Source organism: Rattus rattus, chromosome 4 (genome assembly GCF_011064425.1).
Source record: "Rattus rattus isolate New Zealand chromosome 4, Rrattus_CSIRO_v1, whole genome shotgun sequence".
Taxonomy (NCBI): Eukaryota; Metazoa; Chordata; class Mammalia; order Rodentia; family Muridae; genus Rattus; species Rattus rattus.
In genome coordinates this window covers 120,649,969-120,664,755 of record NC_046157.1, presented here as the reverse complement: position 1 = coordinate 120,664,755, position 14,787 = coordinate 120,649,969, and the positions used below count along the sequence as shown (strand labels likewise).

The following is a 14,787-nucleotide window of genomic DNA, read 5'->3' as shown; positions in this document are numbered from 1 at the left end:
ACTTCTTGTACTCAGTTACTTTGCTGGATACTTTGCTGGTGTTTATCGGCTGTAAGAGTTCCCTGGTGGGATTTTTAGGCTTGCTTATGTATCTTATATAATCTGCAAATTATTTGGTACTACTTTGTATTTTTCCTACTTAGATGCTAAATAATTCCTAACTAAGTTCTAAATTATTGGTCAGTTGAAGAAAAAGTAAAAGAAAACAGAAATACGCTGCATAGAATGAAATACAGTGATCAAGACCTGGGCTGATGAATTTGTCTTGACAGTGACTTTTAAAGGCTATCTACCACATTAAAGCAGCTTTGTGTGTGTCAAGTGAGTTTCATTAACTAGAGCCTTTCAAACTGGGGACAGAAATATATATCCTGCTTATTTCAGGGATGCTGGTGAATTAATAGCAATGTTCCGGTGTGGATTCTTACTGAGGCATAACAAATTGTGAACACACATTGAGTCCTGGTATTTGTACTGAATGTACTTAAACAGACACTGTCTGAAAACAAAATTCATCATGATAACTGTGCTAAGTTTTAGAGGATCACACTTTTAGATACTTACTATTTTCTTAAATATCAGCTTAAGCATAAGAAACAGAAAAATGAACATTTTAGCAGACAGAATATGGAAATATTTATATTCTTGCACAAATTATTACATTAAAAATTTCAAACTTTGAATTCTTTACAGTTACACAGTAGTCAATATTTAAATTTTTAGAAACATTTTGTTAAAATTCAAGCAGATGCCATGAGGTACAGGGGGTAGAAAATACCATTATTGAAAATCCGTTAAGCTTTTCATCACCCTGAATTATGTTTAAATTTCTAATTATCAAAACTCAAAAATCAAACACATTTAAAATGCAAACATTGAAAGGGGAGTAAATATAAATAACATTTTAAGTACACGAGAAAAAATCTGAGTATAGCACTGCAATATATGTATTAAAGAGTCAGGATTGTGTTTGAAAAAAATACGGAGAAAATCAAAATGAGGTCATGAACAGTTGGTACTTTCCATTTCTAGTGGAGCCACAGCACCACCATCTGGTCTTATTTATATGACAGCAAAATTAAAATAAGTACAAATATTGCTATAGTTTGTATGATAGCTTCTGACCTCAACACAACATAAAAGAAATATGACAACAAATTTACATAAAACCATTGTCTTCTTCATGTTTACTAGTAAAAGATTCTCTAAGAATCTTTTTTCTCTAAGAAACAAATTTTTCAGCCAAAATAGTTTATTTATTAAATGCATATTAATTGTAAAAGACACATTTAATAAAACCTACTGCCCACTAAGTGTACACTTAAACTATCTTATTGGTTTCCATTATATTCCCCAATAATATTCATTTCTTCGTGTGAAATTATACAGAAATGTCATATAGTATATATAAGTCATAGTTTTAGAAGCCATTTAAGTTGGTTTCAGGTATGAGATGTTGAATGAAGAATTCCCAAGATATAAAGAAATATCGCCAAAATAATTGTTCTTTTAAGATACCTTCTGATTGCAGTAAAGTTGGGCTTAAATCAGGATTTGTATCACTTTAAAAACAATTATATAAGGGGATTTAGCTCAGTGGTAGAGCGCTTGCCTAGGAAGCCCAAGGCCCTGGGTTCGGTCCCCAGCTCCAAAAAAAAAAAAAAAAAACAAAAAAAAAAAAAAACAATTATATAAAATCATAATTTAAGTGTTGCCACAAGCTGAATAGTCTTTCAATAAAACCCTCTACACTTAGATAGAAATGCTGCTCAGATAAAGTCCAGCCTCAATTACCACCCAAAGAACATTGTAAAGAAATGGCTGCTAAGTGCATTCTTCCCAAATGAAAGAGGATGTTATCTTGGGACCCCACAGAATGTATACTTAGGGAACTTCTATGTCAAATACTCGACAGAATGAATGAATGAAATCACTTCCCACTTCACTTTTTCATCCATAATGCAAATCTCATCCTGATCTTTCCCCTCATTTGAAACTTTTGATATATTTTATGTAACTTTCCCAAAATACTGCAGCAATTATTATAGTTCATGATTCTGCCACAGCACCTAATATTCCTGTGGAATGAGCATATCATCTCAAGATTATCACTAAATTCTGAGAGCAGCCACAGAGAAGAAAAGCTAACTTTGTAAATAAAATAGAGGTCTGTAGACCTCTCACATCACGAGGATGGCCATCCTCTTGACGGAAGGGATTATTCTAACTGTAGTATCTCAGTGAGGCTGGCTTTTGAGAGGGGAGCTATTACATAAGCATTCTTGAGGCATGCCGTAAGAGTTTCTCAGGAAACTTGCCGGGCATGAGTTTTTGGGGTTCCATAGACTTTACTCCAAAAATATATTACTCATGAATACTTAGGGTGTTTTGTCAATATTTTCTTTTGCTATTAGTCACACAAGATTCCCTAAAGCTGCTCATTGACATGGCCCATTAGGGCATCCTTAATATATAATAGCACTAAAAAATACTTCTACTTTGTAATGAATACTAACTGTATTTTCAACTGATAGATATGATAGCCTAATTGTCAGAAATTTATATAACTTTCATACTAGCTTTGGTTTTGAGCATGGGGTACATATTGTCTGCTTATAAAAGCAGATCACTGACCATAAACATTGACTGAGTTCTGCCTTAAAGGCCTTTAGTTACTGTAAGAAATTATACTGTAGAAAAATATAGTATATAAAGCAAAATAATTCATGAACATGTAATTGAATTATAAATTCAAAATGTCTCTCTGAACAGGTAGTATTTATTTAATTGTAATTTAAAGAGAATTTAATTTCTCTTTTAATTTAAAGAGTGATTTAAACAGCTATTCATGCTTTAGCTTCTATCAATCTGCTAGAGACACAAGATCATTTTAACAGCCATTTACCTGAAGGGCTCTTACCTTCAGCTTCCTGACAGCATCTCTCACAACTTCTGTTCCCTTTGGCTGCTCCACTTCAGTACTGCCAAGAAACTGAACATGAGCGTGCATGAGACACAGACTTTACTAAACCCATCGTTGAACCATCTGGAGCTGATACTTTGTGTATGAGAAAGTTAAACAGAAATTCAAACTCAAATCTTAATTAAGGAGAACAATTGCTACTCAATTTATATATACTACATGAAAATGCATAATTTGATCATTTGTAATTCCTATTTTCAGAAGTTTTTTTTAACAGATCTCACCTACGTTTTTTTATTTGAAGATTCCTACTGGGATGAAAACTGAAATTATTTCATTGTCCCCAAAGAGATAAAATTAGTCTCAACAGTTAGAAGTTAGTAAATGCTAACTCTGTGTCACTATCATACTGGCTCCATATTATCATTACTCATTTTCTCAAGGTTAAAATATAATTAGGTTGATGTGCACTAATAACTGTTTAAATTCAGAGAACGCACAAATATATGCTTTGATGAGGTCCAAGTAATATTTCTAGATTTGCAGCACAGCCAGGAGATTTGTACATATTAAAGTTTCAGGGCTGGTTTAAGAGTACCACTAAACCTTTAAACCAAGAAAGTAGCGTGTCAGATCATAGAGGATAAAGGGTTCAAAACAAAAGATTTAACAACAATGACTTTTTAGATTAGAATTAATCCATATGTCAGACTCCTTTTCTCAACTTCTCCTAAATTTTCAAAGACACATCACTAAGGTGTCATTAGCAAGAAGAATGGGAAAAGAATTTTTATATGCAAGCAAAACTTGAGCTAGTAGGTCATACAATGTCAATACCATACAGTAACAATAACTGACAATAATTTTGTAGAGTAATAATCATACTTTGACAGAAATGACAGGAGTCATAAGCATTATATGCAAATATGCCATATGGGAAAACTATGGATGAACTCCAGAATATTCTTAATAACTCCATACACATCAGGTCCAGGACCGTATTAAAGTCACTTTTCATGATTTATCATGGCTTTTTATCTTTAAGTAAACTAATGGAATTGAACAAAAGTACACCTTAATGTGGACCTTGCTACTTACCTCAAATTTTATCTTACATAATCAAGAAATACACTTAGAGCATAACATAGTTCCTCATATCTGCAATACCTGCACTAGGAAGGTTGAGGCAGGGAACAGAGGGCAACCTGGACTACATAGTGAGTTCAAGACCTAACTTAGTATACATTCACCTTGGAGTGGGGAAGGCAAACCTCTGTTTGTATCCCTGAGGTCAAAGAGGATGAACAGAGATGGGAAAACTCAGTTGGATTCAAGCAGCAACATTCAGTAGGCTAGATCATCCACAGACTTACAAAAGCAGAAGGAAAAAGGACTCTCTTGGCTATGTCTTGGCCATTATCTCAAGGTGTAAGCACCAAGCTACTAATTCAGTAACAATACCATACCTCCTGCCTGCTGCTATGCTCCCATCATCATGGTCATGGACTTATCTTCTTAAACTGTAAGCAACCCAGCTAAATTCTTTCTTTTATAAGTTGCCTTGGTCTTATCATAGTAATAGAAAAGTAACCAGACAAACCTTAAGGTCAATACATTTTATTCATAATAAAAACACAAACTTGAAAAAACTCACTTAGAAAACAAAAATGCACATGGCTATTAAAAATACAATTCAGATAATTTGAGAAGTAAAGGAATACTAGAAGGATAAATTTGAAAAAGTTAATCAAGAAGGATCATTCAGTCTGAGGATGTAGAGAGCTTACTTAGCATACACAAACACTGGGTTCAATCCCCAGCATCACATAAAACATATTGCATCTGTAACCCCAGTATTCTCAAGAGGTACTGAGGCAGGAAAATAAAAAATCCAGTAGATAGTCATAGTGGTGCACTCCTTTAATCACAGCACTGAACAAATGAAATTCTTTGAGATTGGATTCTACATAACCATCCAGGGCTATAAAATGATCCATTCTCACACACAAAATGTTAAAATTATCCTTAGTTACACAAAGTACACAAGGTATACAAGGTTCAAGGCTATCTTGTGAATACATGACACTCTACTAAATGTAAAACTTAATATTGCATGTTTTATATTTGCCAAGTAATGTTATAGAAGTTGAGAATGTACTAGGGAATAAAATGAAGCAAAAACCAGCCTTAGAAAGTTTACATTCTAGTGGGAGGGACAGCAATGACTGATGTTTTTTACCTCTTGGGAAAAAACAAGAGGTGCGTGCTTGAAGACGCCTGTGCCTGTTGACTATCTCTGTTTGTTGTCTATTTGGTTTTGCATTTTTAGACAGGCACTTTAGAGAAGAATTCACTGATAATATGAAATATAAGCCACCCAGAAAAGATATTATTCACCAGATAAATAAGGGAAGGAAGGTCAATCAAAAGGAATAGAAATTAGATATTAAACATAGAACAATTAGAAAACTTGCCTCAGTAAGTCAAGACTAAAATTTGTTCATTGACTAGTAGTATTAGCATTGTCAGGAAAATTGTTATAAATACAAATTATAATGACTCAGAAACTGTGGATGGTGACCCAGCACCATGATTTCAGTATCTCTTTCATGAAATCTTTGAGAATATGAAAAGCAGTGTACCAGGAAACCCAACATCAAATCATAAATCAGCAGCTTTTCTGTCCCTCTGAATACAACCCCCTAGGAAAGAGGTAAGGAAGCACAGATATAAGTATCACCAAGAGAATACAGAGATAGAAGAGAGAATCTCAGGTGCAGAAGATACAGTAGAAGAGATTGACACAGTCAAAGAAAATTCAAAACATGAAAAACTCCTAACCCAAAACATCAAGGAAATTCAGAACACAATGAAAAGACTGATGTCAGAAAGGTTTTAAGATGAAAACTGCAAGGAGCAAGGAATTGTTGTTTTCTCAGAAGATACTACTATTCAAAAGGGTAATACTTGAATATTCAGAAAAACTAACAAGAGAAATTAGAATGTGAGATCACTAGCAATGTAAAAGAAATAGAGTTAGTAATACAGTTCAGGATGATGCTTCTAGCAGAAACATAAAGGTCAATCTTTTGTTATTTCCTTACCTACAATAAAAAAATTTTGGTGCATTTTTAGTCTGTATGGTAACATGGCATATATTTTTTTTCAAAATTTACAAACTAATCCATGTGTTTTTTTAATGTTTTAAAGTGACTTCAATAAATACAGGGATGTTTAATGCTGATAAATACTGTAGATGTAACTCTATATTCTACACAGAAAATATATCTCAGTTCAATGTAGTAGAAAACTTACAATCTAGGCAGTTGCACAAAAAAGGGGCATTTTGTATTCTACAGTCTATTGAAATTGAAAGTCTTAAAATGTCCACTAAGTTCGCTAGTGTATAAAATATTTGCTTTATGTAATTTTTAAAGATCATATTGCAGTATGCCACATTTGATTAATTCGTAACTACCAATGGGTTAAAGCAGCACACACTTCAGGGAGTTCATTTTCTTATCTTTTCCTCTCACTGATTCTTTCATCCCATTATATTCACAATAGACACTATACAGAAGAGTTTGAGAGTTCTAGCCTCATTTTCAAGGATTACTTAAAATGAACTTTTTTGAGGTTTGTGTCTCTTTGCCAGCAGAGAGCAGTCTTGCACATCAACAGGGAGCCATTTAAACTGCTTTGCCTGCTCCCTCAAATATTTCAGAATCACTCTGGTGTCTGGCACCCTCCGGTGGCTCCCAGACACCAGGGAAACAAGCATAAGGCTCCCAGGAACCAATAGGGATGACTTAAGCTGAAATGCAGAGAAGAGGGAGATAGATCCTGTAGAGACCTCCTCCAACAGATAGGCATGGCCCCTTGGGTCGAGGGACAGGGACACCCACCCATCTCAAAGTTTTTAACCCAGAAATGTTCTTGTCCGAAGAACAAGGACAAAAAAAATGGAACAGAGACTGAAGGAAGGGCCAACCAGGGACTGCCCCACCTGGGGATCCATCATGTCTGCAGACACCAAACCCAACACTGTTGCAGTGCTCAAGAGGAGTTTACTCACAGAAACCTAGTTTGGCTGGTCCTGAGGAAGTCGTGTCAGCAACTGACCAATGCAGATGTGGATGCTTGGAGCCAGCCATCAGACAGAGCTCAGGGAGCCTGGTGGGGCTCCTGGTCGGGGAGCTGGTGGAAAGATTTGAGGAGAGGAGGGGGATTGCAACTCCATGAGAAGAACAACATAGGATGACCTGACACCCAGTTCTCCCAGAGTCTAGACCACCAACCGAGGAGTGTACCTGGAAGGATTCATGGCTCCAGATACCTATGTAGCAGAGGATGAGCTTGCCTGACATCAGCAGGAGGGGAGGCCCTTGGTGAAGGAGGATGCTAGAGCGAGCGGTGGGGCAGGAGAGTGGGGTAGATGGGGGAGTACTCTCATACAGGCAAAGGGTAGGGGGGTAGGGCAGATGTGGGATGTGGGGCTGGTGGAGAGGTAACCAGGAAGTGAGATATCATTTGAGATGTAAACGAATGTAACGATTTAAAAGAAAAAGAAAAAGAATCACTCTGGAAATAAAGTTAAAAACAAAATTAAATAAATGATTTATTGAGTCTGCCATGAAATATGTCACTATTAGGCACATGAAAAAATTATTTAAAAACAATAATATGAAATGTATGTTTTACTTATAGCAAATTCAAAATATGCCAATTTATTTTATATATTTACTCCATAATTGTTTTTGAAGTTGTAAGGAAAATACATACATGTTAAAATATTAAAATGTAAGACCAAGATTAATAAGTAAAGAATATTGGTACCATATTTACCATGATATTCTGATTAGAGAAAAATTGATTAATGAGAATATATATCTTTGTAAGCAAAAACACAGATTATAGGATGAGTTTTCTGTGTCAGGCTAACATCACTATACTACGATTATTTTTAAAAAGTGATTTTTGACCTTTTTCTTCTCAATCAACTTAATAGATTAGCTATATGGAAGAAAGCCAATTTAAATTTATGGATTTTATTTGGCTGAATAACCATGTCAGAGATCCAAGCAAGAGGAAAAATCATTTATAAAAGCACATCTTAACTGCCAGTTACTAAAGAAAGGTCAGATTCAATTGGATTTAAATCTCCTGCCTGATTGCCAAAACCATAATACCCCCCAAAAATTAAAATGGATCTACCAAAAAGAGAGTTTTTAATTTCAACTCTAAGCAATATAAAAGGTACCTTTAAAAGTAGGTCCAAGTTAAAAAAATAAGCTTAGTATTAAAAGGTCGATTTATCCTTTATATTTAATTTGAAATTTTGCATTTTATTTCGACATTTTTATGAAATCAATGCTCTTATTAGAGACAGATATGGGGTATGCTGTTTCAGCAGACTCATGCTTTTAAAAGATTAGCAAGTGCAAGCCTAATCAATGTGCTTTCTGCAAAGGAGACGCTTCAGACACTGTGCACGGGCTCCCACGCTGAGCTTGACGCCCACTGACAGAAAAGGCAGCAGGAAGGCTACTCAGTCAGGAGTTCCACAACCTGCTGCCACTCAGCGCAGGACTCCAGCCGCTGGAATAAATGTAAGGCATCCTCTTCTTAAAAGGTTTAAGAAGTCTGAGCGAATATAAAATGAACATTTACAGGAAACAAAAAGCAAGGGCTTTCTAATCTATTTTCAAAAGAATCACATGACTGTGAAATTGCAGGAACTATGGAGATACTCCAATCTCATCCCATCATTTTATAGAGGAAATATAGCCTTTATGGAGGTGAAGGGACTTCCACGAGTCCTCTTTGAAGAATCCCAGCCCTCCAAACTCTCTCTCCCTCTCACAATATTCACTCCTGTTCCCTCAAGCAAAAACAGAAAAGAATGGAGAGTGACTTGGTCCATTAGATCTGGCTAGTAGTTGGAATCACATATCTCTCTTCACAGCGTGCATTTGACCAGTTACGTTTTATACTATATATTTTCTTATATAACACAATGAAAACGTTATGGAGTCAGGTTTTTGCTTTGTTCTTCAGGAAATTAACTCATTTCCATGTTTTATGTAGCAAACTTCTTATTGTCTGGTTTCTCATTCATAAAATTTGAAAAACATGTTGATGTAAAAGGTTGCATAGCATTTTTGACAGAGTATGAGCAAATCAATGAAATTAATTTACATTAAGTTGGTAAATAAATAAAAAGAACAAATCATTAACAATGAACTATCAGGAAAAATGGAGAAAGCATTTTAAGACATCAGATTTAGACTCTGACTGAGAGACAGCAAAGACTCAACATATACACATATAAACTTTTTCCTCTCAAAATTGTGTTTTTTAAATACTTTTGGTTTTAAATTTTTCATTATGGCTCATTTAGAATATTCATTGCACTTTAATGAAATATGCATGCAATCTGAGACAAGCAACAATTTTAAGATATCTACATATATTCCTATGTCTAGAATGAAGGGTTCATTCTGGCTTTCACAGGACATTAGCATGTGCTTGGATAAATAAGATCTCAGTTGCATAAGAGTTTTTTAATAAATATGAACTTTAAAGTTGTTATTAGCAAGCTACTACTACTCTAAGAAATATTAATCCTATTTCTAGACAACTTAAGAGACATTTTTGCATACTTTTATTTACATTTCAAATGTGATCCCCTTTCCCAGTTTCCCAACCATAAACACCCTGTCCCATCTCCCCTTCCCCGTCTTGTATGGGGGTGTTCCCTTACCCAACCTACCAACCCCTTCCCTCCTCACCTCCCTGATATTCCCTGAAACTGAGGGTTTCAGCCTTGGCAGGACCAAGGGTTTCTCCTCCCATTGGTGCCAACAAGGCCATCCTCTGATATATACACAGCTGGAGCTATAGGTCCATCGATGTGTGCTCTTTGGGTGGGGCTTTAGACCCTGGGAGCTCTGGTTGGTTGGTATTGTTGATTTTTTGGGGTTGCAAGTCCTTTCAGCTCCTCAATCCTTTATCTAACACCTCCAATGGAGACCCCCTTCTCAGTTCAATAGTTAGATGCTACCATTCACCTCTGTATTTGTCATGAATTGGCAGAGCCTCTCAGGAGACAGCTATATCAGGCTCCTGTCAGCATGCATTTCTTGCATTAGCAATATTGTCTGGGTTCGGTGGCCGCTTTATATGGGCTGGATCCCAGGTGGGGCAGGCTCTGAATTGCCATTCCTCCAGTCTCTGCTCCAAACATTGTCTCCATATCTCCTACTATGAAAATTATTGTTCCCCCTTTTAAGAAGAACTGAAGCATCTGCACTTTGGTTGCCCTTCTTATTGAGCTTCATGTGGACTGTAGATTGTAACCTGGGTAATCCGAACTTTTATGCTAATATCCACTTATCAATGAGTGCATACCATGTATGTTTTTTTGTGATTGGGTTACCTCACTCAGGATGATATTTTCTAGTTCCATCCATTTGCCTATGAATTTCATGAAGTCATTGTTTTTGATAGCTGAGTAGTACTCCATTGTGTAGATGTACCATTTTTTCTGTATCCATTCCTCTGTTGACAGGTATCTGGGTTCTTTCCAGCTTCTGGCTATTATAAATTAGGCTGCTATGAACATAATGGAGCATATGCATTTGTTATATGTTGGAGCATGTTTGGGTTTATGCCTAGGAGTGGTATAGCTGGGTCCTCAGGTAATACTATGCCCAATTTATGAAGAACTTTCAGACTGATTTTCAGAGGTGGTAACAGCTTGCAATCCCACCAACAATGGATGGGTGTCCCTCTTTCTCCACATCCTCCCCAGCATCTGTTGTCACCTGTGTTTTTGATATTAGCCATTCTGGCAAGTGTGAGGTGGAATCAAAGGGTTGTTTTGATTTATATTTCTATGGCAACTGAGGATATTGAACATTGCTTTAGGTGCTTCTTAGCCATTCAATATTCCTCAACTGAGAATTATTTGTTTAAATCTGTACCACAATTCTTTTGATTTGATTATTTGATTCTCTGGAGTCTAACTTCTAGAGTTCTTTGTATATATTGGATATTAGCCCTCTATCAGATGTAGGATTGGTACTAATCTTTTCCCAGTCTGTTGGTTGCCATTTTGTTCTAATGACAGTGCCCTTTGCCTTACAGAAGCTTTGCGATTATATGAGGTCCCATTTGTCAATTCTTGATCTTAGAGTTTAAGACATTGGTGTACTGTTCAGGAAATTTTCCCTAGTGCCTATGTATTCGACCGAGGCTCTTGACCAATTTATCTTCTATTAGTTTGAGTTTATCTGGTTTTATGTGAAGGTCTTTGATCCACTTGAACTTGAGGTTTGTACAGGGCAAAGAGAATGGACTGATTTGCATTCCTCTACATGCTGACCTCCAGTTGAACCAGCACCATATGTTGAAAATGCTATCTTTTTTCCACTAGATGGTTCTATCTCCTTTATCAAAGATCAAGTGACCATATGTGTGTGTGTGGGTTCATTTCAGGGTCTTCAATTCAATTCCATTGATCGACCTGCCAGAATCTGTAACAATACCATACCGTTTTTTTTTTTTTTTTTTCACTATTGCTCTGAAATAGAGTTGAGGTCAGGGATGGTAATTCCCCCAGAAGTTTTTTTATTTTTAAGTATAGTTTTTGCTATCCTGGGTTTTTTTTTATTCCAAATGAATTTGCAAATTGTTCTGTCTAACCCTATGAAGAATTGAGTTGGAATTCTGATGGGGATTGCACTGAATCTGTAGAGTGCTTTTGGCAAGGTAGACATTTTTACTGTATTAATCCTACTAGTTCATGAGCATGGGAGGTCTTTCCATCTTCTGAGATCTTCAATTATTTTCTTCAGAGACTCAAAGTACTTGTCATAGAGATCTTTCAATTGCTTGGTTAGAGTCACACCAAGGTATTTTATGTTATTTGTGACTATTGTGAAGGGTGTTGTTTCCCTAATTTTTTCTCAGTCTGTTTATCCTTTGAGTAGAGGAAGGCTACTGATTTGTTTGAGTTACTGTATATCCAGCCACTTTGCTGAAGCTGTTTATCAGGCTTAGTAGTTCCCTGGTGGAACTTTTGGGCTCACTTAAGTATAGTATCATATCATCTGCAAATACTGATATTTTGACTTCTTCCTTTCCTGTTGGTATCTCTTTTACCTCCTTTTGTTATCTGATTCCTCTGGCTAGGAATTCAGGTTCTGAATATGTAAGGGGAGATTGGGCAGCCTTGTCTAGTCCCTGATTTTAGTAGATTGCTTCAGGTTTCTCTCCATGTAGTTTAATGCTGGCTACTTGATTATTGTATATTGTTTTTACTATGTTTAAGTATGGGACTTGAATTCATGAACTTTCCAAAATTTTTAACATGAAGAGGTGTTGAATTTTATCAAATGACTTTTCAACATCCAATGAGATGATCATGTGTTTTTTTTCCTTTTAGTTTGTCTACATAGTGGATTACATTGATGAATTTAGGTATATTGAACCATCCTTGCATACCTGATATGAAGCCTATTTGATTTTGGTGAATGATGGTTTTTAAGTGTTCTTGGATTCAGTTTGCGAGAATTTTATTGAGTACTTGTGCAATGATATTCCTAAGAAAATTTAGTCCGAAGTACTATTTCTCTGTTGGGTCTTTGTGTGGTTTAGGTATAAGCATAATTGCGGCTTCATAGAAGGAATTGGGAAGTGTCCCTTCTGTTTCTACTTTTTGGAACAATTTGAACAGTATTGATATTGGCCCTGGGCTTTTTTTGGTTGGGAGACTTTTAATAACTGGTTCTATTTTTTTTTTAGAAGTTATGGAACTGTTTAGATGGTTTATCTGATCCTTAATTAACTTTGGTATCTGGTATCTGTCTAGAAAATTGACCATTTCATCCAGATTTTCCTCCTTTATTGAATATAGGTTTTTTTAAACAGGATCTTATGATTTTTTAAAATTTCCTCAAATTGTGTTGCTATATCTCCTTTTTCTTTTCTCATTTTGTTAATTTGCATATGCAATCTGTGCCCTCTGGTTAGTCTGATGAAGGTTTTTCTATCTTGTTGATTTTCTTAAAGACCAGTTTTGTTGATTCTTTGTATAGTTCTTTTTTGTTTCTTCTTGGTTGATTTCAGCCCTGAGTTTGATTTTTCCTGCCTTCTACTCCTCTTGTGTGTATTTGCTTCTTTTGTTTTAGAACTTTCAGGTGCACTGTTAAACTGCTGATGTTTGCTTTGTCCAGTTTCTTTTTCAGAGCCACCCAGAGCTTTGAGTTTTCCTCTTAGCACTTTCATTGTGTCCCATAAGTTTTGGCATGGAGTGTCAACATTTTAATTAAATCTAAAAAGTCTTTAATTTCTTTATTTCTTCCTTTACCAAGTTATCAATGAGAAGATCCTTGTTCAGCCTCACAGGATTAGCCTGTGGTCAAGTCTGTGAAACATGTTCTTGATTAATGACTGATTTGGGAGAGTTCAGCTCATGGTGAAAAGTGATGCCCCTGGAATATGCTTTTGGATGCTATAACAAACAGGCTGAGAAAACCATGTGAATAAGCCGCATGCTGTTTCTGGCTTCCAGATATCTGCTCTGATTTCCTACACTGGCTTCTCTTAATGATAGACTGATAAGCTGAAAGCTGAAATAAGCCGCTTTCTCCAAGTACTTTTGGTCATTATGGTTTACCAAATCAGTAGAATTCCTGACCAAGACACTATCTTAGCCTTAATTCACCTTCGTCCCACTTTTTTAATAATACAGTATACAGTACAGTGAGATGCCATGGATTTAAACTTCTACCAATCATTCTTCCCAGACCTGATTTTACTCTAGATTTCAAATGCATTCACTTGAAGATCTTTCATATGCTCTATTCATCCTCCTAGGCTCAATTTGCCTCTTTCCCATCCTTTTTGAGAATATATCCCAGAAACACCCTCACTCCTTCCATTAAGTAATTCTCCTCGTACTTTTCACCCAAGGTATCATACTGTGATGATAATTATCCCTATGCTCAATAGTTTTGTTCTTATATCCTACCTAGTATACATCCTTAAATACTGACTGCACACCCAGTAGTACTCCAGGTACTAGAGACACAGCAGTGAATGAAACAAATGTAAATTCCCAGTGGTCCAATGGTCAAATGCTACTTTACGTATTGCCCTTAACTTATAGCACCAATGGCCTTTCTCACAATTCATTTACCGAATCTCACTATTTAAAAGTAATATGAGTAGACTGTTAAAGAGACTGCCGAATATATAGTTGTTACCCAACAAAGATTGCTATCTGAAAGTAAATATTTTTGGTTAGGAAATATTAAGTCATTCTGAGGAAAGCATCATCATAAAAGATAAATGATCACATTAGGGACTTTACTCCTCAAACTTCCACCCTTATTGCTCTGGATGAAAGAGCATCGCCTTTTTCAGGGTTTCTCAGCAGAAGCTGAGATTAGCTTCATTGAGTAAAAAAAGAATTTGGGTTGCCAATACATGTAATACACGTCATTCCTGATTTCATTTCATAGACTAGTATGGCCTAAGAGATGCACTACAGCCTTGCTAAGGCACAGCTCTCATTAGTGTGTTACAACAGCTATGACACTGGATGCAGGCATGGCCTTCTGGACTTTCAGCCCTTAGGCATAGAGATGTAGCTTCAAGTCAGCAAAGGCAAAAGGGTAAACAGATAATAACCATTAAAAAAATTGTCAAGAACAGAGACTCCTGACACAGCAAATTATTGGTGACAAGAACAGATTGTTTTATGTAATCAGTCAGCATCTGCCCCAAATCCTAGCACTAATAAGTACAGGCTCTGTAGCCTTCTTCTACTCAAGAGTGGGTTAGCGAAAACATGCTAT

At 36.1% G+C, this 14,787-nt stretch overlaps 1 protein-coding gene across 5 annotated transcripts in view; it reads right to left on the bottom strand.

The window, feature by feature from the left end:
* Positions 1 to 14,787, bottom strand: part of Gulp1 (GULP PTB domain containing engulfment adaptor 1) — a 114,699-nt gene that overhangs the window by 62,791 nt on the left and 37,121 nt on the right. For 3 of the 5 annotated variants that reach the window (XM_032901058.1, XM_032901054.1, XM_032901056.1), the window contains exons 3-4: positions 2,921 to 2,992; positions 565 to 582 (exon numbers count right to left, since the gene is read on the bottom strand). In XM_032901058.1, the coding sequence (XP_032756949.1) occupies positions 565 to 582; positions 2,921 to 2,992 (90 nt within the window). The remainder of the gene's footprint in view (positions 1 to 564; positions 583 to 2,920; positions 2,993 to 14,787) is intronic. The other 2 variants (XM_032901055.1, XM_032901059.1) reach the window with 1 other exon arrangement.